The sequence below is a fragment of the Mya arenaria genome, chromosome 3, assembly GCF_026914265.1.
Source record: "Mya arenaria isolate MELC-2E11 chromosome 3, ASM2691426v1".
Taxonomy (NCBI): domain Eukaryota; kingdom Metazoa; phylum Mollusca; class Bivalvia; order Myida; family Myidae; genus Mya; species Mya arenaria.
Genome location: NC_069124.1, coordinates 35568726 through 35595899, shown reverse-complemented (window position 1 = coordinate 35595899; position 27174 = coordinate 35568726). Strand labels below are relative to the sequence as shown.

Genomic DNA, 27174 nt, shown 5'->3' with positions numbered 1-27174 from the left:
TAAAAGTCTTCAAAACTAATCAAAACATTTTTTAAGATGTTTAAGATATAGTTTTTAGGAACAAAAGTCAGTTATTTGTAATACAAGGTACATTTTACATGGTTTTGTGTTATACTCCTCTTAATTGAGGATTACCTCCCTTTCAGGCTTACAAGCTAGCGAAGGGTCAAGTTTGGCCCCTGATTACACTGTTGTGTGCCTTCAGTGCCATTGTGTCAGCTTTCCTGGACAACGTTACAACCATACTTCTGCTTACTCCAGTTACAATTAGGTTAGTTCATACCCTTTCCATCTGATTTATTGTCTATTGAACAAATTGGCCAAGTTTGGGCTGTGATTATACCATTGAATGTGTGTTTATTGCAATTGTGTCGTGTTCAAAGTTTAAAATGATTTTCTTTCAGAAGCATCTAGCAGTAAACAAGAAACTTTGTCCCAAAATACACTTTTGCAATTAAAAGTTTTACGGATTTACTTTCAAAAATGTAGTTAACTGTAGTAAGAGAATACATATGGCTATTAGTTTGTTAGAAAGAAATATGGGAAGATACATTGTAACTCATTCAATTCATTTGACCTTTACCATACATGAATCAGTTTTCTTTAAAATGATATCATCATCATCATCATCATCATCATCATCATCATCATCATCATCATCATCATCATCATCATCATCATCACCACCACCATCATCATCATCATCATCACTGTGCAATCAGACTGTGCAAGAACTTAATGTTTGGTACAACTTGATAGCAGTTACAAGATTATGAGATTCTTACTTGAAACTTGTTGATAATGTACACTACACTAACACACTCATGTGTAGCAAGTTCTCATATTCTTTTTTGATCATTTCTCTGATTGATTTTGAAATTTGTCCTATTATCAATACAATTCAAAAAAGATATCATAGTAAATGTTTATTGATAAGATGAGGCCAATATTATTTTTTCAGACTGTGTGAGGTGTTGAACCTTGACCCAAAGAAGATCTTGATCGCTGAGGTGCTGTTTTCTAACATTGGGGGTTCGGCAACAGCAATAGGGGACCCTCCAAATGTCATCATTGTCTCACATAAAGATGTCAAAAACAGTGTGAGTTTGTAGTTTGTGAAAAGTGGATATTCTACAGCAAATGAATATGAAATGTTTCAAATGGGATGCCTGCTAAGCATGGCAGACATGAAGGGATTAAATGTACTCTGTGCTCTCTTTGTCAGCCTTGTTAGCATCCTAGATTCTCACATAAGGCATGGTCAGTAGATGACCCTTAGTGATTTTGGTAGTCGGTCAAAGGTTAGTGTTATGGTGACCTTCAGTAGAACAATGATGGGTGCTCTTGACAGTTAACACATGTGATTAACAAAATAAGTCTTTATTGCAGTATTTTATTGTTGAGAGGATAATTTTTATAAATTTACATTATGTTCACTAATATAACATTTTTTTTTTCCATGCTGTTTCTTGTTGACCACTAGATTTTGAAATTGGAATTTATATGAAGCATAGATCGGTTTAATGAAATACAACCCACATAAATGTCATGGTGAAATATCATAATGCTAAATAAAATTGTTGTCTCTCATGTTTTCCAGCCAGAGGGAATCCACTTTGCAACATTTTCCGGTCATATGACTGTAGGGATTGTGTTTGTGTCAATAGTCAGCTACGGTCTGCTCAGATTCATCTACCGAAACATGCAAGACCTTGAGAACAAGGATTCCATTGAAGTAGCAGGTTTGATTAATACTGTAATTATGATTATGGTTCAAGATGTGACAATTTCTAAAATTCTGAGGTTGATTGTTTTTAAACAATCTTAACATGTTGTAGCGGCAAAGATTAAATGGTCGAAGGTCAAGGTCGTGCTTATCAGTTTCATGAAAACTTTGTCCGCAGCTCAAAGATTTGAATTTTTGTTTAACCTGTCCTGGTAGGCCCTTAGTGAAACTAAAAAAATCAAATGAAATAGGCAGGTAGTCCTTGCTTTGGCAGGATTCTAAAAAATGAGTAGTTCAAACTAAAATTCAAATTTTAATACATTTTTTATTTCTTGTAGGTTATAAATTAAATCTTACAAATAAATGATTGATAACAAGAACTGTTCATAAACAATACCTTAAGTCTTTTAATACATAGGTTAGTGAAATGTAAATTCATTGACGTGTGTCTAGTTTGCCTAATGGCAATTGAATTGCTGTGTTGGAGAGCATTTTCCGTGTTATTGTTTATACATTATCTTTCTTGTAAGAACGTTACCCAGAAAATTAGGCAATAAGAATAGTGCGGGTAAATTACAGCAATATTTAAGTGTAAGCATGCTTATTATTGTAAGGGATTTTTACAACATGGTAGAAACAATTAAGTACACCCAACCCTTGTTATTGAACTTATACATAACTCGGGCTTTGAGCTTGTTTTTCAAAATTGGGTCGAGTGTGCATTTACTATAGCTTAGCATTTCTATGTTGGTTAACAATATGTATGGTCCATGTATTCATATTTCCAGAGCTGCGACATGAAATAGAGATGTGGAGGCGTGCAGCCATGCGGATCGTTGCGATATCTCGGGAAGAAAAGATAATGCAGGCAATCTTCCTGCAGAGAGTTGCGGAACTTGAGAACCAGCAAGTGAAGGCCTTGTACAAGATAAAGTGAGAAAAGATGCTGTTTCTTGTGGTAAAGTAACAATCCAAGAGGCCATGGATTCAAGCCCCACACATGATCTCTTTGCTTCTCAAAAAATCACAGTCCTAGTTTCTTCCCGAATGATTATTTTCAGCTTATAGCTGTCTTAACAATCAAGCTAGACTATATTAGGATAAACTATACCAAGATAACAAATCACTTTAGAGCAATTATTGTTCCAAAGTATTTACAATTCATAGTGACTGTTAGCTGTAAATATTTTTTTATCATTGTTTCTTGCAGCAGGAAAATTAGTTTTAGTAGGAAATATAATTTCAACATATTGATAACTTATAACAGTCGTTATTGGTGGATATTGTCGTTTCTTACAGGAGGAAAAAGCATAAAAACTTCAAAGAGATGACAGCAGAGCTAGAGAAAAAGGTAGAAGTTAAAGTTTTTAGTCACTTTAGGTTGAATTTTAGCTTTTATGTAAAAAAATGAGGTGTTGTCATGGCCTTGGTGTTATCATTCCTAATAATTTAGTTGCTATTAGCATCAGTCGTAGGGAAGCAGGTTTGAGTCCTACTCAGGGTGTTTCTAATTATATTAAAATTATTCTCATATTTTATGCACTGCAAAGTCACAGACACTCTTGTTTTGTGAAACATAAGAGAAATGCGTAATACACTTTTCTTTCTTTCCAGTCAATGTTATCCAGTACAAGATCACTGACTTTATGCCGTTGTTCAGGAGTGGTCTGTTCCTGTTCCTTGTCATGTTATCATTCCCTTCCAGTACAAGATCACCAACTTTGTGCTGCTGTTCAAGTGCAGTCAGGTGTTATTCCTGGCCATTGGAAATGTACAACCATGTTATCATTCCCTTCCAGTACAAAATCACCAACTTTGTGCTGCTGTTCAAGAGCAGTCAGGTGTTATTCCTGGTCATTGGAAATGTACAACCATGTTATCATTCCCTTCCAGTACAAGATCACCAACTTTGTGCTGCTGTTCAAGAGCAGTCAGGTGTTATTCCTGGTCATTGGAAATGTACAACCATGTTATCATTCCTTTCCAGTACAAGATAACTGACTTTATGCTGCTGTTCAGGAGTGGTCTGTTCCTGTTCCTGGTCATTGGAAATGTTCATCAATGTTATCATTCCCTTCCAGTACAAGATCACCAACTTTGTGCTGCTGTTCAAGAGTGGTCTGGTCCTGTTCCTTGTCATTCTTCTCTTCTTTATCTACTCCTTCATAAGTGGCCTCTACATTGGACTTGGTCAGTACACACAAGTTTTTACCTTTTTAACAGGTAATAACAGTAGTTTAGGCATTGTTATGGCATTGGTGTTGTTGTCATCTTAAAGATCTTGACAATGATTGTGAACGAAACAAAAAAAATCTAATTATGTCACTCATTTGCACAATGCTGCGTGAGTGAGTGGTCCTGTTATGTGAGGGAAGCTGGAGTAACCAGAGAAAATCCACTTGTCAGTAATATGAAACTTGGTGCGCAAGTTCACCATTACTATGCTTATAATTATTGTGTAGAAGTCTCATCACTTGGGCGATAATACTAGAGTTATGCTCCCTTATTTGCTGAGTGATACATATGATGTTAACGGTTGGCACCCCATTGCAATGCATTCATTCATTAATTCAATAAATGTCTTGATAAAGGTCTGCTGTGGAATTCCTTATGGCTTAGGCTTATAAAATCTTCAACTTGTAAGAATGTAAGATAAATGCACAGCATGATTTTGTTATGCTTTAAGTAACTTTTTTATCCTCATTTGGCTTGGTCAATGCACAAACTTAACATGATAAAGGTAGTGTTCAAGAACCAATTCAAAAGTATGGCCATGTAGTTTGTTTGGGTAAGATTTGGCTACCCTGTTAGCTCAATCAGTGCAACTCCATGCTAATGTTCCGTCTGTCTGGTGTTCGACACTTTTTCTCCCGAGTTTACTTTACTAATGAGTAAAAGGTAGAAGCCAGGACCAATCTGAAAGGATAATTGGGAAGGAGTATATTGACTCTTAAGTTCCATTATCATAGAGTTCCATATGTCAGGGGTTAAAGCTCCTCACTAGAAACACCATTCCTCTTTCCTAGTTTACTTTCGCCATTTAATAGTTAGCTATCAAATTTATATATGTAATACTATTTTTTTTTTCAAGCTGGATAGTATGATTTTAGGTGCCATAATGTTGATGGATCTATCAGGCATTGCGCTCAAGGTTGAGTGGTGCAAGCTCACCTCCCTTTCTCTATTTACACAGGCTGGATAGCCATCCTGGGAGCCATAATGTTGATGGTTCTATCAGGCATTGTGCTCAGGGTTGAGTGGTGCAAGCTCACCTCCCTTTCTCTATTTACACAGGCTGGATAGCCATCCTGGGAGCCATAATGTTGATGGTTCTGGCGGACATGCAGGAGTTGGAGACCATCTTACACAAGGTTGAGTGGTCCACACTGATCTTCTTTGCAGCTCTCTTCTCACTGATGGAGGTTAGTCCAAATACTCAGCATATATTTCACCAAATTCTTATATGTCTTAACCAGTCATGAGCAAGGTTTTCCTGCCCAACTTGCCTGGTTTTGGAGTTTCTGCAATACATTTGAGGGGAACAGTGAGAGGAAGCAGAATGGAGTATCTCTTGAAGAGCTTATAGAGGGAGTGCAGCTTGAATTGATGAAAACTTTGTTTGTGTAACAAAAATAAATGAAATATGTAACAGTAAATATTACTAAATACATTGTATTTTTTTACCTCATAGGCTCTGAATGAACTTTGGATTTTAGATAGAGATCAGACAACAGGCCCTAAAAGACCATGGTTTTCATCCTAAGCTTATGCATTTCTTGTTTTTGCATGTCAAATACATGAAATCTGTTTCTTTGTAGGCCTTGAATGAGCTTGGTTTGATACGATGGATCGGTGACGGGGTACAGAATGTGATATCGGGGGTGGAGCCAGACAACAGGCTCCTTGTGGCTCTGCTGCTCATTATCTGGGTGTCTGCAATAGCCTCCAGCTTTATTGACAACATTCCATTTACCACAGCAATGGTTGGTTTTAAGGTTTTAAAAGTATTTGATTCAACCATACCAATTCTTGTAACATGTTGATACTTTTTATTAAATAACTGTCAGTTTAATCATATTAGAGTCAAGGACAAAAAAATTGTGTTGCCTGTAAAGCATGGCAGACACATGAGTATGTTGTCCTGTGTCCTAGTCGCCGTCACACTATTGTTTTGATCAATAACTTTTGAATGACTTTGTGTAGAGACTTCAAACTTGGTATACACATTGGGTAAGGTAAGTAGATGACTGCTATTGATTTTTTTGGATCAATAGGTCCAAGGTTAAGGTCATGTTGACCTGTACTAGAACAATAATAGGCACTCCCTACAGCTGACTCATCAACACAGCAGAATTCTTTTTAAAAACGTTGGCACTTGAATAATGTATAAACGATAAAGTTTTGTAAATCGATATGCAGAAAGATCCTATTGAAACAATAATTATTATGAACAACTTTCAATGATGACAAGTATTAGCAATAAACCACAAAAGATCATCTCTTTTTGCCTAATATAGATCTGTAAGTTTCATAATGTCTTGATATGTTTATCTCATCAGATCCCAATCCTGATACAACTCAATAAAGAGGCTGAGCTACCTCTACTTCCGCTTGTCCTGGCTCTAGCTTTCGGGGCTTGTCTCGGAGGTAAGTTAGCAGTTACCTCTATTTCTTAGAATTTTGGGCCTGTATGAGGGATGTTGTCAGCTATCTCAACTCCCGCTGGTCCAGGTTATAGCATTCAGGGCCTGCCTAGTGGGTAAGTTGTGAGCTACCTCTAATCCAACTCTTTCTGACTCTAGCAGTTCTCTTGGCGGTGAGTTGCGAGCTACCTCCATTCCCATTTATCCTTGTTATAGCATTTGGGTCTCAGAGGTTAGTTGTGAGCTAACATGATATATACGTTACAAGGTACATAGTTGATCCGATATTGGATATATAGGGCGCAGGAAACCATATTCAGGTTTGAGATTCGCTCTCAAAATATATAAATATATTGTGTGTTTGCTATGATCATTGCAACACCCAAAAGTTTCCTATTTGGCACTTCTTCTTTGATGAGTAAAAACAACTTACTGGTAATTAACAATTCTGTTATAATTATTAGTACCGTAGTAGAGAAAAAGTTATGTAGATAAAAAAAAATTCACAACAGGAATATTATCCTTTAAAACCACATACATTGTATATTGCATTGGTTGCAGGTAATGGAACCCTGATAGGAGCATCAGCCAATGTGGTGTCTGCGGGAATAGCGGAACAGCACGGTTATGGCTTCAGTTTTGGCGACTTCTTTAGGTTGGTTATTGTTAACAATCTTTCTTTGGCTTAGTCAAGATATTATTCAAGGAGGATACTGCCTATGGTTATACACTGTCTTTTAAAACGAAAAAAGACATACCCTAATATTGACAAAGAGGTAAGAAGAGTGTAGTGGTATAGGTCTCTGTCCCACCCCAAAAGTTGGAGGTTCAAGCTCACCCAGGGATATTTAGTCATGGCGTTTTATTGTGGGAACCAGTTCCCAATTTCTTGAAAATCTTAAGCATTACACGCCCAAGTATCTCATTCTCACACTTTACTGAGAGGCAGTAATTGTTTGGTCTGTGATATTACAAACATTTCTTCACAAATAATGTGAATGTTGTAATAATGTGATGATCAACAAATTTTCAGTTCAGCCATTCAGTTAGCCTGTTTTGTTGTTATTTCCTAACCTATTATTCATATCTATTAATTAACTATTCATTTTTGCTCAGTCATCATGACAATTCAGGTAGACAAACACTTCTTTGTGATCTTTGTGATTAAGCTTTTGAAAGGACCCCTTCATCAGCATTCTTTTAAAAAAATATGTATAAAGCAGTTAATATAAAGCGAAACCTGATACAGTGACTGAAATGCTAGCTGTCATGTTTTGACCAGCTCAAGCATCGCTGATATTTCCAAATTTGTGCTGTATCAGTGGATTTTGGCCAAATTTGAAAGATTAGATTTGGAAAACAATCACAATCACTACTGTGTTAGTTTAATTACAATAAGAGTTGTCACAATCACATGACGCATGCCCCAGACTGGGCCTTGTCGGAGGGATAGCCCTTGTTAGAGCACTAGAAATGTTTGTAAAACATCTATACCTCCCTAATAAGTCATTTCGCATGAAATGTCTGTGGGGTAATTTAAGGTCATGACCAACCTCCTCACCAAATTGTGGACCGTAGGTCAAAGCACTCTCTCTATATTTATCAGATTGGACAAATATTTTGTGTTTAAGGTCTGAGTGACCCTGAATTTAAACCTGCTGACCTCAATTTTATAGTGGTCATATGCAGGTCATGATTAACCTCTCTCTCCTAAATTCGAGGACTGTAGGAACAAGCACACTCTTTTTATCAATTGGATTAGCTTTTTGTGTGTTCAAGCTCAACAAGACCGTGCCCTTTGACCTACTGACCAAAAAATCAATAAGAGTCATTTGCTGGTAATGACCAATCTCCATACTAAGTTTGAGGACTTTATGACCAAGCATACTCTAGTTTTAAACTAGAGATTACTTTTTTGAAAAAGCGCTTGTCTCCCCTATTGTGTGGTCATATCTGAGAAAAAAAAAGATGGACATGAAATTTGTAATTATGGACAGGAGACAAACCAACAGTGAAGTTTGGTTTATTCACCTGTATTAAATAGTGAATATCTACTGCGACCTTGACCTTTGACCTATTGATCTCAAAATCAATAGGGGTCATCTACTAGTCATGACCAACTAGCATACCAAGTATAAAGTTCCTGAGTGCAAGCGTTCTTTAGTTATTGAGCAGAAACGAAGTGTGACGGATGTACTGACGGACAGGGCAAAAACAATATGTCTCCCCATTAATTGGGGAGACATAATAAATTCAGTTGAAGCTTTAAGGAGACTTTTTTTTATAAACACAGAATCCTGTCCATGGCTATACTATGACATCTTATCAGTTCTTCCAATCAATCAAACTGGTATAAAATGTAACTAGATCAAAGCATTCTCCTGATATTGCACGGAAATATTTTTTTACATTAGAGGTCACAGCGACGTTGACCTTTGACCTTGTGACCCCCCAAAATATAGGAGTTTTCTAAACCTCATGATCAACCTCCCTACCAAGTTTGGTGAACCTAGGTCAAACCATTCTCAAGATATTGAGCGGAAATGTTTTTTACATTGGGGGTCGCCGCGACCTTGACCTTTGACCTAGTGACCCCAAAAACAATAGGGATCTTCTACACCTCATGACCAACCTCCCTACCAAGTTTGGTGAACCTAGGTCAAACCGTTCTCAAGATTTTGAGCAGAAATGTTTTTTATATTGGGGGTCGCCGCGACCTTGACCTTTGACCTAGTGACCCCAAAAACAATAGGGATCCTCTACACCTCATGACCAACCTCCCTACCAAGTTTGGTGAACCTAGGTCAAACCATTCTCAAGATATTGAGCGGAAATGTTTTTTACATTGGGGGTCGCCGCGACCTTGACCTTTGACCTAGTGACCCCAAAAACAATAGGGATCCTCTACACCTCACGACCAACCTCCCTACCAAGTTTGGTGATCCTAGGTCATGCGGTTTTCCAGTTATCGATCGGAAACGAAGTGTGACGTACGGACGGACTGACGGACTACCGGACAGGGCAAAAACAATATGTCTCCCCCAGAGAGGGGGAGACATAATAATACAACAGTGTCCAACGTAACAGAGAACGGAAGCTCCGGAACCACAAATGCGGGGAGACCTTCTGACCTCAACATCATTTAGGGGTCATCTGCTGGTCAATAACCAGTAAATGAACAATCAGCCTTTTACCTAAATTATACTATCATTTCAATATATATTTTTACATCATTTGAGTTTTTTATATTTCAGAGTTGGATTTCCTATGATGATAGTGACCAACATTGTTGCGACTGTGTATCTACTGATATGCCATGTGGCTTTTAAATGGCATGATGATGTGCAACAAAGTTAATGTGACAAATGACAAATCTTTGTGTTCTGATAGATGTGACATCAGCTACCTTAAATGGCCACAACAGTATGTTCTGTAGTATGTTACGCATTATGTTCTACATTATGTTATGTAGTACCTTTTACATTATATTCTAAACTATGTTATGTAGTATGTTATGCAGTTTGTTTAACATAATGTTATGAAGTATGTTATGCAGTTTGTTCTGTAATGTTCTGCAATATGTTTTGCAGTAGTTGTGTGGTAAGTTCTACATTATGTTATGTATTAAGTTCTGCAGGATGTTCTGCAGTTTGTTCTAAAGTATGATCATTTAATGTATGGATGGGAAAATTATTGTCATTATTAACTTGACCCACAGTTAGGGCCTATTCATGTTAAGATCTTCGTTGTAAAGTGAAACAAACTGCAAGTGCTCGAATTTTCTTATTTTGCTATGTACTTGGAACTGAACTTAAGAAACCAGTTTTTTAGTTGTAAAGAATAACTCGAGATAATAAAAAACAAACTTGCTGCCGTCTGTGGCATTCCTACAGATTTAAGATTTAAGTAGTTAGGACGAATATTCTTAAAAGGCAAGCCGCAAGAACATCTTATAACAGCAGAGCACATGGCAGACAGTTTCTTGACTAGTTTCTTGGTTCTGCCTTTTTTAGTGAAAACATGCTCATTATTCACAAAGTTAATTATAAATCCCATAAAGTTATAATCAAATTTATTTATTTGCATTTATCATCCAGGCCATTGCACTTGCTTATATTTATAGTTCTTCTGTACAAAGGTAAAACATTGGAAATTTACTTCAAATTAAACTCAGAAAAATACAAATTTCCACTCTGTAAAAAATTGTACCAAAGTTGCTCCCTGCAAGTAAAAATTATTACAGGCTGGAATTAGCCAAAAAAAATCATTAACAACAGGGGAAATATTTACCTTTGCATACTGCTTGCCAAACACTCTGTATTATGTAAAAAAATGTTTTGATTTATTATATTAGCAATTAATGATTTGTACCAAATCTATTTTTCATATTACTTAGTTGTAATGCTATGTTAAAATGTAACTTTTAATGTTTGTTTTTTTACAATGAGAGAATTAATGTACAAGTTTATTTTAATTTTGTGCAATATTTTCTCATATATTGCTTTGTGTTATTTTATATTATTGTTACCTTTTTTGTATCAAATTATCAATATTGCAATATAACTATTTTTTATTTAATTTTTTCATTCATTATAACATTATTAACATCTATGTAAAACATGCTTATTACTGTCATGTCTTATTGAAAGAGCATGATAATATATACCGTAATATGTTTAGTGGCTATGATTAAACTGTGGCTCTCCAGCCAAATATTTATTTCACTGTTAGACATATTTGACTTTTATTAATGCAATAAACATGTACAAACTATCCTCATTGGCTTATTTACTGTATATGCCTTAGATGTCTTACACTGAATTTAATGCCTCCATTCAGGAAGTAGTTTGTCAATGTTGGTAGGTCTGTCAGTGGGTTTGTAGACCATGTCTTGTCCACACAATATCAAGGAAGTTTTGTGGTATGTATCTGCCCTATGGATTTTGGTGTCAGTTTTTCAAATATTAAGGTTAACATCGTTATATATTTTTTGTCCGCAAAATGACTGGATTTTTTTCAACATTACCGTATATAAGACTTAAATACTTCAGTGGTAGATTGCCGTTGACCAGTAGATGACCATTATATTTTAGGGTAGTCATTCATACAAAGGTCAACGTCAATGGTTTTATGAAAACATTCCAATGTTTTGAAAACATTATTTGCTCAGTCATATACTAGAACTCCACTGCATTGAATGACTTGCCTGTTTGGAGCACTTATCATTGACATTTGTTTTTATGCTTTATAAACTAGAATATAAGACAACAAATTAAAACTACATAAAATTTGTCGCATTAATGACATACATACCTATGTGACTATCTTTGTTTAAAGGGAGTATACACCAGATTGGCACAAAAAAAAAGATTTTTTCGGTAACGAATCTCAGGACAATCATTTAATAAAATGTTTAACTCTTTAATATCGTAACTGTATATTTTTTTTACCAAAATGTAAAAAAAAATCGAGCCGGATATCGGGTTTGAACCGGTGTTGCCAAAATCTCAGTCCAGTGCTGTATCCACTGTGTGATATTGGTAATATCACATGATAACATCAACTAGCCAGTCACGCATAAAAATGAATTCTACTAGGTATACATACCTAGTAACCTTTTTTAATGGAAAAATATGGAAAAACTGCAAAAAAAAAATAATTGTAAACTATGTGGTACTTCAGTTAGTTACTTTAAATGCACTGTACACATCAATACCAAGTAGTGTTGTGCCGATGATCGATTATAATAAAAATTTGATCGAAAAGGCCTACGTCGGCAACAATCCATAGTGAAATTTGAACAATCGATTATAGAAACAAGGGACGTACATGTAACTGCTATAGACTAATTTTCTTTTTCTGGTTAATGCTGAAATGTTGAGGTGTTACTTTGTACAGTTATCTAGTCATCAAGTTATTAAATCACTACAGAACCTTATTACAAATTTTCTTTGTAATTTATATGCTAAAGGATTGGTTCTCAACTTTTCATGATTGTGGTATAAAGTGATTTTTAAACATGTTACCATTTACTTCTTCTGTAAGAATTTAGTTTTCTAAGTTTTCTGAAAGAAAATGTTCTTTTAAAAGATAGATGTTGTTCTTGTTACTTATTAAAAAGAAATTGATATTTTTCTTTGTGTTTATTTAACACATGTATACACCACTAAATGTAAGGCAAAATTTAGAGCCTGTGGTCTCATGTTCTGTAATAGTAACTTGTTAACACTAAAAGATTCAGTTCGGAATAAATGATGTAATTTATACAAAGAAATGTACAAACAATATTGTAAGGGAACATTTGTGCTTTAGACTGGTGCATGTACCGTTTCTGTATGGCTTAATATGATGACCAAAGATAATTAAATAATGATAAAATCGATTAACAATTGATCATTAATCGGTTTCATAAACCGATTTTCGATAGTATTTTTTTGTCCGATTCCCTACACTAATACCAAGTTTATGTCAGTTTTCGACAATTTTCTTCTTTTTTCATCATACGGTGTATAGCATTTAAAGCTGCACTCACACAGATATTCTGTTTTTACAACTTTTTTATTTTTGGTCTTGGAAAGAGCAAAGTTTTGCCTTAATATTTTCAAACCAATGATAAAAGATGGCTGACAAAAGATCAGATCGCAGATTATCATATTTCCGTTTGAACATTAATGTTTTATGGCTTAAACTGTAACTAACGATTTTAGAAAAATGCATAAAACATCAATTTTTAAACTTAAATATAAAAATCGGTGATCTAATTTTTTGTCAGCACTCTTATATAACTGGTTTCCATGCATTTTCGCAAAAATCGTCTCGTTCCAATACAAAAAATAAAAAAAAGTGTCAAAATGTTTTATCTGTGAGAGTGCAGCTTTAATAACACAAAGGATTATTCAGTTCTCTTTTTTCTGAACAATATATTGGATTTGGCTGCTTGTGATTGTAAATTCTGTTGCAAAAAGAATATTTGATCATTTGCCATTGATCATTGCTTGTAAAACTACATGTCACCTTCAAGAGATAATCTTAACATTAAGATTAGTAAATGCTTGCTGTGTTTACAGTTAAATATGAGAGCACTGAAGGAGGACGCCAACACTCATCTATCTTTTTCTATCTTTACGTCAATAAAGAAGCAAGAAACAACAATTTATGAAGTGAGAGTTAGGGGCCTTACATCATATGAGATATTGTCACTGTTAACATGTGTACTTTGTTTCATATGAATATATTTAATGATTTTTCTGTGAAGGTTAAGTTTTTGCTTGACCTTTGCAGACCACCAAGGGGCATAGCTTGACAATTATGTGAGGTAGGGTTATGGACCTTGCTACACATGTGCATATTTTGTTTTAATTGTCATGTGAATATCTTAACAATTCCTTGAATTAAGGCCAGGGTTATTTTTTTCATGCTGCCTTGGATCACATCAAGGTGATTACAATACCTCCAAATTAGTATGTGTATGCCACGTGAAGAATTGCGTCATAAATGCTACATTGGAAGGCAACATTTTGCTTAGAGAGTTCACCATTTTAAATGAAGCATAGCGCAGTCTACGCCGCTGACGGAGCTCCGTCTTTGGTATTTCACCAGAGATTGATTGAGAGTTTATTTTCTTCAAACACTTGACAAACCTTTTCTCAAAATGGCCTTCTGACGGATCACTGTCAAAACATTATTTTGGAAACAGGTTTGTCGAAGTGTTTGATGAAACTAATCACCTTATCTAACTCCAGTTATAAAACTAAGGCAGGGCTCTTTAAACGGCATAGTCTGCCTTTTGTTTCATTGAAAATGTTGTATTAAAATAAAAGTTATCTTTGTTTTAAGTATTTATTTTAAGCAAAATGTTGCCTTCCGACATAACATATATGACGTCATTTATCATGTGGTTTACACACACTGCAAATTTTACCTCTGAAAATACACAAATAGTTATATTAATGACAAACTGACTATATTTTTTTTATCTGTGTTTTTATAAAAAAAGTCTATTAACAATTATCAGTTACATATTGATTCACTATACATCAGTAAAACATACTAATATATACAATTACGTATCAACAATGTGAATATAAAACATGTTTCATACCTTTAAATGACCATGTATTGAAAGAACAAGGCTCATACTAATACGCTAACACATGATTTTATTCATGACAATATCTCATCAACACTTTAGCCCTCGCATTTAAACGTTAATAAAAAACAAACCACGTGCCTATGCAACTCTTTTGAGCTTACTATATCAAAACTCTTGCCGCCCACGGTTGACGGTTCAGTCATGAAATATTGCAAGGAATTTTAGAGGCACAGTGAAAAACTTTCAGCAAAACAATGGTAAAATACTTTCTGGACTTGCCCAAATTCTGGGATTTACCAAGTTCTAAATGAATGTCTTGAATGGTTTTTTGAATGACACCATTTGACACGACCATATTCATGACGGCACTAAGGCTATGAAAGTACCATAGCGTTCTTATTATCATATAATGGACAATCGAAAAATCATGCAACAAATTGCACTAAATAAGTCCTTCAGTCATCATCATCATTTCTCCGGCGCACATTCCTACCACTGTCACCAATTTTTCTCTTTTTGAAGGCCACAGGACCTTTACTGGTGCCGAGGGAAGTCACTATTTTTTCCTTGAATTTTAATTTCACTTCCTCCTTAGGCATAGGTATAACAATTGTCTCTATGGTTTCTGCTGACGTGGGCAGCTGGAGATCTACTTGAGGTTTATCTTGCCTGAAAAAAAAACCCAAAACAAATGTGAGTTAAAAGACAGATAATGAAATAGTGGTTGAGATACATGTGTATCACAATAAAATAACGATCTACCAGTACATTAGGTAAATTTCAAAATATTATAATTGGTCAATATATTATGGCAATATAGTAAAAACGAAATATCACTCAAAATGTTATATATCCAACACTTGTAGTTTAAATCCAACGATGGTACTGAGCATGCATTACACATGTATATCATCGTAAGTGCCAAGGCCTTTTCACCCTTCTTTGCTGTAGCCAATACCCAGCTACATCCCCAAGGGCCAAACCCCTAAAATAGCCTTTGAAATTCCCATATTCAAGAATAAATAAATAAGAATATCATGTAATGAGAATGTAATGATTTATTAAATGATGTATCTGAGTGATATATTTACTTAGTTGTTGATATTTTACTCCATTTGTAAAACTAAATTGTCCAAATTGTTTGAAAAAGTACTCTGAAAAACTTCCCCCAAAACTGAAAAAATGTGCTGTTTTCCCACAAAAAGGGCTAGGGTGTTATCTCCATAACTGATAAAAAGGCCCTGAGTGCACAGCAAAACAATGTCTGTCATAACTATGAACATTGAGGTGATATCAAACATAACTTCTTCTTGTGGCTACAAAGGACTTCGGACAGGTTCAATATGGATCTAACGATTTAAATGTAAATATACTACAAGCCATCGGAGGTTTCTGCTAAAAAACACTTACTCCTTTTGTACACGAGCCCAGATGCCATAGACGCCCCGTGATCCTCTGTCCTGATTGGCTTCCTCCTCTTCCTCACTCTCCTCCTCCTCCTCAGGGGGTGGGGCTGGGGGGCCCTCTCCAGGGAGGGGAATGTTCTCAATTGTTGGGGGTAGGGGGATCTCCACAGGTACTGGTGGCTGTGACGGAAGAAACAACTAACTGGTTTTAAATACTACATAAGTATTTACCAATCAAGATGATATCATTAACTGGTAGGATATTGTATTATAGTTTTACTGAATTATGTATAGATGAAAATTCAAAAAATAGGAAATAAAAGAAATAAAATCAAAGAACTTCCTCATGTACAATATATTTCAAGAAACCCCGAAGAGATAACTTGTAATCAATGGTGACCTACAATAACAGTCATCTAAATTTCTATACATACCTTTTGTTTTTCCTCCTGGGCTTTTTTGTTGTCATATGTCTGTGGGGGTGGAGCTAGACCCTGGTCTACCAGGGACACATATTTCTCAGGGGCAACCCACACAGGCTCTTTGATGAGAATAATCAATGAAATGTTAAAACATCCAAAAAAATCAATTTACAGCAGGTTTGTAGTCTTTACTCTGAAGATTGGTAATAGTATCCAGTGGTTGAAATTAGCTCAGGTCCACAAGCCCTGCACTCATTAATTGTTCGCCAGGTTTATTTACTACTTGAATTTTATATTGGACTAAGCCAGGCTTAATAAAATTTCTGAAGCCATATAGCAGATTAAATATTTAGCTAAAAAAATCATACAATGATGATTGATTTAATATCCATGGACTAATTTCAGGCACTAATAATTGTTCTATCTTTGCTTTTTGCTCTGGCCATGCTGGAAAATTCCTTCTGGCACCCCACCATGCCAGGAGAATCATGAGCAGCAACTATAAGCCAGTTTTTATTTCTTTTATGAAGTAGCTTATTAAAACTAAATCATGACATTTCAACACAGCCCGATTGATAACATAAACTTTATAAAAAATATAATAACTAGAGATTGCTTTTTTGAAAAAGCGCTAGTCTCCCCTATTGTGTGGTTGTAGCTGAGAAAAAATAAATGATGGACATGAAATTTGTAATTTTGGACTGGAGACGAACCAACAGTGAAGTTTGACTTATTCACCTATATTAAATAGTGAACATCTACTGCGACCTTGACCGTTGACCTACTGATCTCAAAACCAATAGAGGTCATCTACTAGTTATGACCAACTAGCATACCAAGTATGAAGTTCCTTGGTGCAAGCATTCTTTATTTATTGAGCGGAAACAAAGTGTGACGTATAGACTAATGGAATGACTGACTGACTAATGGACTGATCACAAAATCAATAGGGGTCATCTACTAGTCATGACCAACTAGTGTACCAAGTTTGAAGTTCCTCGGTGCAAGTGTTCTTTAGTTATTGAGCCGAAACCGTTTCTTCACCTCAAGGTCACGGTGACCTTGACCTTTGACCTTCTGATCTCAAAATAAATAGGGGTCATCTACTAGTCATGACCAACTAGCATATCAAGTATAAAATTCCTGGGTGCAAGCTTTCTTTAGACTGACTGACTGATGGACTGTTTACAAAATCAATAAGGGTCATCTACTAGTCATGACCAACTAGCATACCAAGTATAAAGTTCCTTCGTGCAAGCGTACTTTATTTATTGAGCGGAAACGAAGTGTGACGTACAGACTGACTGACTGATTGACAGACTGATCACAAAATCAATAGGGGTCATCTACTAGTCATGACCAACTTGCATACTAAGTATGAAGTTCCTGGGTGCAAGTCTTCTTAAGTTACTGAGCAGTAACCGTTTCTACACCTCAAGGTCACACCGACCTTGACCTTTGACCTACTTATCTCAAAATCAATAGGGTTCATCTACTAGTCATGAACAACTAGCATAACAATAATAAAATTCCTGGGTGCATGCTTTCTTTAGACTGACTGACTGATGGACTGATCCCAAAATCAATAGGGGTCATCTACTAGTCATGACCAACTAGTGTACCAAGTTTGAAGTTCCTCAGTGCAAGTGTTCTTTAGTTATTGAGCGGAAACCGTTTCTTCACCTCAAAGTCACGATGACCTTGACCTTTGACCTTCTGATCTCAAAATCAATAGGGGTCATCTACTAGTCATGACCAACTAGCATACCATGCATGAAGTTCCTGGGTACAAGCATTCTTTGGTTATTGAGTAGAAACCATTTTTTAGCTTAAGGTCACCGCCAACATATCGTTTTTTACCTGAAGGTAACCTTGACCTTTGACCTTTTTATCTCAAAAACATTAGGGAACATCTACTAGTCATGAACAACTAGCATACCAAGTTCCTGGACCTAAAGGATCTTTAGTTATTGAGCGAAAACTGTTTCTTCACCTCAAGGTCAGGGCAACCTTGACCTTTGACCTAGTGATCTCAAAATCAATAGAGGTCATCAACTTATCATGACCAACTAGCATACCAAGTATAAAGTTCCTGGGTCTAAGCCTTCTATAGTTATTGAGCGGAAAGGAAGTGTGACGTACGGACTGACGGACGGACAGGGCCAAAACAATATGTCTCCCCATGAATGGGGGAAACATAATAAAATGAAATAAATAAATCAAAGTGTAGTTTCGGAGGAACTATTTGACGTGAGCATGGTACTAAAATAACTTTACATTATTATGTCAGTAACCTTAATAATAATGCACTATTCCTCAGTAACTGATGTTGCATGCCATTTTTGATGAAATGAACAATAATGCCTTTGTTGTCAAATTTTAACACTAATAAAAATATATGGTAAGCAAGAATAAAGATTAATTAATATTTGTGTTTTCAGTCCGGATCCAAAATATATGAACCTAAGCCCAGTTAGCATCGTTCACTGTTACCAGCTTCCTCACATGCACTCCAGTCACATTTTTCGATCCAGAAGAAAAAGACATGTAAGATATTATTAATCAAACACTGTAAATCTTGAAGAATCAGCCATGTTACATTTATCTATACACATTATGTGAACAAGAGAGCTGCGGAGCAAATGCCAATGCTTGTCTGTTAATTCTTTGCCAAAAAAGGGGCCATAACTTAATGTTACAAGCCTTGATGTGTACCAGTTTTGTTTCAATATCTTGAACAGTTTTTAATGATGACAACAACATAAAGGCTATGATAATACCAGGACTTCATCTTAAAACACACAAGCTTAAAATTGAATTGTATAGGCAAAGAACAACAGCAGAATTCTATCTTACTTCCTGTTGCTGTATTCCAGTAGTAAGGATACCCCATCTCGGACATTGCCTCCATCCATTCCCCCTCCTCACTCCTAGTTTGCACCCCTGAAGGCTCTCCCTGACTCGTATCTGGAGGTTTCTCTTCTGGTGGTTTAAAACCTTCAGGGAGTTGTGGGCCCTCGAATACTGTAGTAGAAATATTGGTCAGGTCATTTTATAATATTTAAGATAAAACATTTTACACAGTGATCATCCACATGTCATGATATGTTGTTGTTTTTCTTTCTTTGAGTTATATAAATTCCCTTAAATCAACATTGAAATATGAGTATTGGTATTTTTTATTATAAATAAAAATAATTTAAGATTCCTTTAAAATTTGTGCTTACTACTTTGTGCGATACTTTTGCTGATAAGATGATGCCATGAGCTAAGTTCTGTAGTCATCATAGTTTACAACATCATGATTTTGAATCATAATTGCAAACATAATCACAAATCACATCACAAAGTAAACTACAGTACTGCATAAAAGAAATTTAATATTACCTTCTGGAAGTTTGACATTGTACTGCTTTGCAAGTTCAGGATTTTCAGCGAGATCTTTCTTAAAAGCTTTCATGGCAGCCTAAAGACAAAGAAAGAGCATGCTAAAGTTCAGAAACTTTTAAGATACAAATGAATGCAGTTAATGTATGCCATATTTCTGAAAGGCTTCCTATTGTATTTTGGTCTGAATTCCAGGGGATTTTGATATTACACCAGGGGATTTTTAATCAGCAAAATTTAGTGCAATATCTACATTTACAATATTAGACTTAAAACAGAAACTGCAGACTTAGTCAACATGGCCTTTGATGGAACATTAAAGCTGAAAATTGTATGTTCATTGAATTAAACACTCATAATATTATGGATGCTTTTCACTGTCAACCTTGAGTTTTTTTTACTTTTTTCTCTTTTAATTTAAATTCCAGGGGATTGGGATCCCCCAGTGGGAACCAGGGGATGAGTCAGAATTTCAGGGGATTTTTCCCCCTGCTGAGGCATATGGCATGTATTAGAATTATATTATTATTATTATTATTATTATTATTATTATTACACTAAATTAGTTTAGAAATATCACAGTATCCCTCTTTATGTGTTATAAATTATGTAAAAGTTATGGCACCTGCAACCTCTGATTTATTGAAATTATACACAAGCAATCAGAAAGACCAGTGTGTATAATTTCAATCAGGAGGGTTAAGGGTGAAGTAATATCTTGGTACCATGTTGGCAAGGACAACGTTCAATAACATGTAGACTGCATATAATTTATCCACACGCTATCTGTAGCAGGGTTAAGCTCCATCTACTTGTTACTGTTCAGATATGGGAGTTTTGGGAGTCATTTACGCTTCTTTTAATATGATGCCGAGCACTGATTAAAACAAATTACTTTTAAAATCCTATCTCTGCTTGACGCAGTTCGTATATGCAAAACATATAGTGACAATGCTTTACAAAATAATAAATGTAAAATATTTACAGCCCAAAGGTGAGTTTATCTAAATTATCTATCTATTATGAGTTCTCTACAAACCTTTTCCATTCTCTCCATGTACTCATTCTCTTTTAACTTTTTTTTCTCCGACTCAAAACCTTTCTTCTTTGCCTGCAAAATCAAAGATAATTCACAATAATACATATGTATGAGATTTAGTTTATGTACATACTTAACCTATTTAAGCTTGATTGTGCAGACACCTCCCACACTGGAATCTATTTCCTGGGTAGTACCCAGTACTGAGCCCAAGTTTACACACACGTCTCATAGCTTAATCCTTACCCAGGCTGGGAAAATCATTTTTGAATGACAAAAGATAATTAAAAAAACATTCTAAATCATCTGTGTAAATGATAAATGACTCTTTCAACTTAGTTTTGAGACTGTTTGTAAACATGGACCCTGGTGTACATTTTGAGAATTTAGGAGGGTGCACAAAGCCTGGACAACTTGCGTGAGAGGCCGAAGCCTACATTAGCATCAAAAAAAACTCTTATCCTAAAGATCTTATTAAAGACATTGCACAAACAAGCTGGCACTCATCATCTTTTACTCTCAGTAAAAAGATGGAATAACTCAACAAAACTTAGCATTTAATATGGGCATTGATAAATATGTGCATAGTGTCATCTCAGGCAAAAGGTGAACAAGTTTCATTTTAATATCTTGAGTGTTTTTTTTAAATTATTTCCAAGGTAAAAGCTTTTTACCATATGGTACACATGAAAAAATACAACAAGGTTGCCACAATCCAAACAGACAAGATAAAAAATGAGTATAAGGACCTAACAAAGCAACATTCAACTTCTACCTATCCTCTGACAAAATTTTCTTTGTATGCAAAGAAAAAATATGAACAAGAGCATTGTGCGAACACCAATTACATTGGTTTGTTTTGTTTCTTCTTCAATAAAGGGACATAACTGGCCAATTATTTAAGTCAGAGTTATGGGCCTTGCCCTACAAGTGCACAATGGCCCTGGCATCATGTATACAAAGTCTTATTTGCTTATCTTGAATAGTTTTTGATCATTTTTTTGCATTTTTTGGTTGAAATGGGGCATTTTTAAATTATTATGATTGTCAGAGTTATGTGCCCTGCTAAACATGGGTGTATTGTCAATGGCAACACATGTTCAAAGTTTCTTTGAAAAATCGTGAATGGGTTTTGAGTTATTGCCAAGGTTACGGGACGGGTAGAGAATATAACCATACATACCTCTTCAATTTTAAGTTTGACATTTTCTTGATGTCTTTTTCCCCTCTCATGGAAATCAACACTCTGAATTACAAATGTAGGGTATGCATTCAAAACTCAAAGTACTTTGGCAATTATTTCAAAGGTTTCAGTTTTGAAAACTTATCTAAATCAGTCTACATTTCAAGTATGAAAGCTTTACATGATTTATTTTAGGCTCGGATTCAATAGTTTCTGTTTAAATGAGTTTGTATGAGTTTAAATGTCCATCATTTATTTTTTTGTTCATTACAGTGAGGGATATTAAATAATTCCAACATGTTACACTTTTAGTAGTTTGTTCAGAAACTTGTCGAAAAATAACATACCGGTTTATTGTCTGTTATCCAGCATTTGCAAAACTCACAAAACTTTTTAGGTTGAGACTTCCAGTATTCAGACCTGAAAATATGATGTGACAAGTTTATTTATTATACATGAATGTAGACATTTATTGAGTAAATGTACTTATTTCCATTAACAGGGCTCTCTTGGCCTTCAATGTATAAACAGGAACAAATGTGGATAAAAACATTTCTGTAATGAAGCATTTGAAGCAATTTAAGGTTATTCTGAAATTCAAGTTACTCACAGGGAATAAAAAAAATGCACAAATGGGAACATGTCCTGTGGCCTTGTGGCACAGGGTAAATGGTTGTGTTTTATGACATAATCATCACTGATTTTTTACAACCTTCTGGTAAGATTTTTTTTTATTGCACTTTCAGGTGACCCGGCAAGTTTTCTGTCCTTTGGTGAGAACAACATCAATCAAATTTTAAGAACAATGAATGCAAAAGGGCTGTCTAATTGCAGTGAGCACTTTGGGAACAATATTTGTTTTGAAAGAGTTCAATGTAACTAAAACTTGGGGACCACCCATTATCTTGCTATTAAAGATGACCATGACCTTGACTTTTGACCCATTTATAGGTATCATCTATCAATTTGGACTAAGTTTGCAGACTATGCATCAAGATGTTCAATTTTTTTTCGGACAAGGCCTTTTTGGTACTGAGTCTTTGTGGACCAGGTCTTTTTGGTACTGAGTCTTTGTGGACCAGGCCTTTTTGGTACTGAGTCTTTGTGGACCAGGCCTTTTTGGTACTGAGTCTTTGTGGACCAGGCCTTTTTGGTACTGAGTCTTTGTGGACCAGGCCTTTTTGGTACTGAGTCTTTGTGGACCAGGCCGTTTTGGTACTGAGTCTTTGTGGACCAGGCCTTTTTGGTACTGAGTCTTTGTGGACCAGGCCTTTTTGGTACTGAGTCTTTGTGGACCAGGCCGTTTTGGTACTGAGTCTTTGTGGACCAGGCCTTTTTGGTACTGAGTCTTTGTGGACCAGGTCTTTTTGGTACTGAGTCTTTGTGGACCAGGCCTTTTTGGTACTGAGTCTTTGTGGACCAGCACGTTTTGGTACTGAGTCTTTGTGGACCAGGCCTTTTTGGTACTGAGTCTTTGTGGACCAGGCCTTTTTGGTACTGAGTCTTTGTGGACCAGGCCTTTTTGGTACTGAGTCTTTGTGGACCAGGCCTTTTTGGTACTGAGTCTTTGTGGACCAGGCCGTTTTGGTACTGAGTCTTTGTGGACCAGGCCTTTTTGGTACTGAGTCTTTGTGGACCAGGCCTTTTTGGTACTGAGTCTTTGTGGACCAGGCCGTTTTGGTACTGAGTCTTTGTGGACCAGGCCTTTTTGGTACTGAGTCTTTGTGGACCAGGCCGTTTTGGTACTGAGTCTTTGTGGACCAGGCCTTTTTGGTACTGAGTCTTTGTGGACCAGGCCTTTTTGGTACTGAGTCTTTGTGGACCAGGCCGTTTTGGTACTGAGTCTTTGTGGACCAGGCCTTTTTGGTACTGAGTCTTTGTGGACCAGGCCGTTTTGGTACTGAGTCTTTGTGGACCAGGCCTTTTTGGTACTGAGTCTTTGTGGACCAGGCCTTTTTGGTACTGAGTCTTTATGGACCAGGTCTTTTCTGTACTTAGCCCTTTCGGACTGGTACCTAGCTTTTTTGGACTGGGCCTTTTTAAACCTGGTCTTACTGGTACTAGACCATTTTTGGACCAGGCTTTTTTGTTACCGAAACCTCTTTGGACCTGGCCTTTCTCAAACTGGGCCTTTTCAGTCTGTTCCTTTCCGGTACTGGACATTTTTGTACTGGGCCTTACTGGTACTGGACATTTTTTGACTGGGCTTTACAGGCACTGGACATTTTGGACTGGGTCCTTTTTGACCTGGAACAATTGGATCCCTGAATGGATCACAGATAAAGATATTTATATGGAAAGGAAATTGTTATATATGAATGTCTAAATGTTAATAAAGTTCACCTAACGCATTATAGTGGCTAGTCAGTCACTTATAATATTGTTAACATGGAAAGCAATTGTATCTATGAGGAAATACACATTTCTGAAAGCCTGAACATGTTTTTGAAATTAGAATGTTCTAGTCCATAAAAACAGCCCCTTCAGAGTCTTTGGCGATTTTGGTTTTGGCGACTCTACGCGTCCATATCCCACTCAGGGTTTCCGCCAGCCCGTTATGGCTTGTCGGGCCCGACGTGCCTTCCGCTGGCAAGGCTATTACCGACACGCGTTAATTATGCCGACATGCTTTAATACGCGTAGCGACAATCCTTATCAAAACAATCATCAGTTTTGGCAATACACAGTTTTGTTGCGATTGCAACGGTTGACTGACAGCCAAAAGGCGTGTCGGGACTATTACGGCATTTGTATCAGCCATTCAGGATCGACGACAGCATGAAGGCGTGTCGGTGAGGTTCAGCAGTACAATTTACCAAACTCCTCCTATTCTTTATCAAAATGGGAATGTGTGAAAAACACCACTGTCGTAATTGCGACCTTCATCCTTATAATCATCTATGAACGCAAAGTAAACAATAAACTTGTGTTAATTGATTTCGGTAACATAAATCATGTGTCGTTTTATCTTGTTTCTTAATCCCGAGTCCGTTTGTTAACCAAACATTAAAATGTAATTGAGAACCGTGTTAAGATATCTGTGTTATTATAAACAAGGGTTATGCTATGTCATCGTATGTAATTGAGTCACGTTCCCGTCTTAAGTTTAGTGTAAAGTTATATTTTGTGTTGCTTATTATTAAACTATGTTCTTTTAATTATTTAGGAAAAAGATAAAGTTATTATTTGACCAACCCAGTTTTAAAAAAATTAGCTGTTGCAGCTTTAAATACGAATACACCCACGAGCAGTCGCTTTGCTCCAAGCTCTTTTGTGTTCCAGAGTGCTTTACACGTTTTGCTGTGACGTCAACGGTGTCAATATCAATAATACCCACACTAAACGAAACACGAGTCGATTGATATCGTCGATATTGTATTGTCGGAAAACTTGAGAAATACCAATAATTAATGAAGAGAAACCATTAAACCTTTTCACAAATATTTTTAATGTTAATTGGACTTGAGTTGGTAATTCTAAATCATAGGAACATAACTGTAAACTTGTTTAAAATGCAGGAAATTGCACCATTTTGGATACAAAAATAAAAAAAATCGACGTCAGGAGGGGACACCCCTCCCAAACCCCCTCCCTTCCGACATGCCTTATAAAATTCCTGGCGGAAACCCTGCCACTTGTTGTTTGCTTAGCCAAGAATGACAGATCCCAACGCAAAGTATATTGAGCATAAAGCAGATTTACAATTGAAGAATATATTTTACATTGGCATGAATCAGTCGTTTAGGGAACAAAATGAAAATCCAAATGTTGAAAAAAGTTCCCTAGAGATACGTGCATTATAGTTTTGGCTTCCCATAACTTTAATGTTGATATTTATTTTTTTGATGTTTACAACACATTAAAGTTATGGCGTAACCCCCATAGTAAAGTCAACCAGAATCAATTGAGTGTGCTGATGCAATGCAATCACATGACCATGATGACGTCAATGGATTCTATTTATAGCATCGGATTCACATTATTCATTTAGTTGAATCCAATTTCAGTAAGGCTGAAAATACCTTTTGATAAGTAAAAACCAGTTATTTATTCCAAATTTGTTATTAGTTATTTACTAATTATTCGAAATAGAAAAAATAACAGCAAAATAAACACTACATTTGTGAGGTCAAATGTAGGTCACATGGGTATTTTCTGAAAATCTTGGTGTCACGTGATTAAATTTGAACACAACTATGACCTAGTTAAGGAATGCTTTTAATAGGATTTAATAAAATGCTAATTCAACTATCTTTAAAGCGTTTTTTGGTTTTGAAAATGTGTTTGTGAACTACATTTTACTTCATTTAACTGAGGATACAGTTATTTTGTCTGTACAAAAGTGAAATAACAGCGTGACATAAAAATGTCACGAATTCTGGTAGGGTTTGGATATGGCGTTCTCTTCAGGGAACACATCCAAAAAGGTAATATATAACATGTTCACTGAAGTTCTTTAGCTACGTGCATTATTGTGGCTAAGACTGTTCACGCTTGTTCAAGAAAATCTAAATTTTATGAGTGCATGAATACGTTTTGATTAGTTATTGAATGTTTGTGTTATTCATAGAACATATTGAGTATATTATAGTTCCATATATCGTCTGGCAATGCATTCATCCTTTTCACGCAGTATCCGAAATTATCCGAAAAAAAATACTTTAATTTGTTTACAGCGATTGAGTTTACTAAGCATATGGTACTTACATATTTTCAATATGTATTAGCAAAACTTCGTTGTAAATATATTATTAAACAAAATTAAGCATAAAGACTTCAAAAACAAGCGAGAAATGCCATTGTTACACCTAAAAGTTTGTGCGGTAGCAGACAACAATTATTTAAAATTGTAACAGACAACACCTAAATGGTTTTATCATGGAAAGTCAAGTAGAAAATCGACTCCACCTTATGCCAAATCGCAAGAAGGGGATCACTATAAGATCTGAGATTTCGGTCAATTTGTTATATTTGTATAGAAATAAACGTTGTCATTTTAACCTTTTCATGAAGAAAATAGAATCACGTGAGTTCTGCTCTCGCAACTTCAGGCTTTTGTTAATATTCGGTTAACCAGTCGGTTAATAAAAAATGAGCATGTAAGTTTGCCTAATTGGTGTATGAGCCAATACAATGGATTCCGAGCATATTTTTCAATCTGCGTCCCAAGCCATACATGCATTTTCTTACAAGTAAACTTAAGAAGCTGTTTTACGCATTTATTTATTTTTCGGACGCATTTGACTCTGTCTGGCGAGTTGGTTTATGGCATTAGC

General features: G+C 35.8%; 2 protein-coding genes across 5 annotated transcripts in view; one reads left to right on the top strand and one right to left on the bottom strand.

Moving 5' to 3' along the window:
- The window catches only part of LOC128227192 (P protein-like), a 55327-nt gene extending 44183 nt beyond the window's left edge, over window positions 1–11144 (top strand). For all 4 annotated transcript variants that reach the window (XM_052937484.1, XM_052937482.1, XM_052937485.1 and 1 more), the window contains 11 exons: window positions 147–271; window positions 962–1100; window positions 1601–1742; window positions 2515–2659; window positions 3026–3077; window positions 3808–3916; window positions 5021–5148; window positions 5545–5709; window positions 6286–6373; window positions 6931–7024; window positions 9624–11144. In XM_052937484.1, the coding sequence (XP_052793444.1) occupies window positions 147–271; window positions 962–1100; window positions 1601–1742; window positions 2515–2659; window positions 3026–3077; window positions 3808–3916; window positions 5021–5148; window positions 5545–5709; window positions 6286–6373; window positions 6931–7024; window positions 9624–9726 (1290 nt within the window). In that variant the 3' untranslated portion in view covers window positions 9727–11144. The remainder of the gene's footprint in view (window positions 1–146; window positions 272–961; window positions 1101–1600; window positions 1743–2514; window positions 2660–3025; window positions 3078–3807; window positions 3917–5020; window positions 5149–5544; window positions 5710–6285; window positions 6374–6930; window positions 7025–9623) is intronic.
- Window positions 11145–13056: 1912 nt separating this feature from the next.
- On the bottom strand, window positions 13057–26742 carry LOC128225624 (WW domain-binding protein 4-like). Its single transcript, XM_052935516.1, has 9 exons — window positions 26606–26742; window positions 22246–22318; window positions 21899–21961; window positions 20716–20787; window positions 19677–19755; window positions 19146–19313; window positions 16302–16408; window positions 15872–16047; window positions 13057–15130 (listed from the first exon to the last, which is right to left on the bottom strand). Coding segments are annotated over exons 1-9 (954 nt in total). The 5' UTR covers window positions 26608–26742; the 3' UTR covers window positions 13057–14916.
- Between the last annotated feature and the right edge of the window lie 432 nt (window positions 26743–27174).

Excerpts from the sequence above, each read along its gene's own strand:
- LOC128225624 (XM_052935516.1), bottom strand. Across the intron at positions 19,756-20,715 it reads ACATGGAGAGAATGGAAAAG|GCTGCCATGAAAGCTTTTAA; the intron begins GTTTGTAGAGAA and ends CTTTGTCTTTAG. Across the intron at positions 19,314-19,676 it reads CAATGTCAAACTTCCAGAAG|TATTCGAGGGCCCACAACTC; the intron begins GTAATATTAAAT and ends TTTCTACTACAG.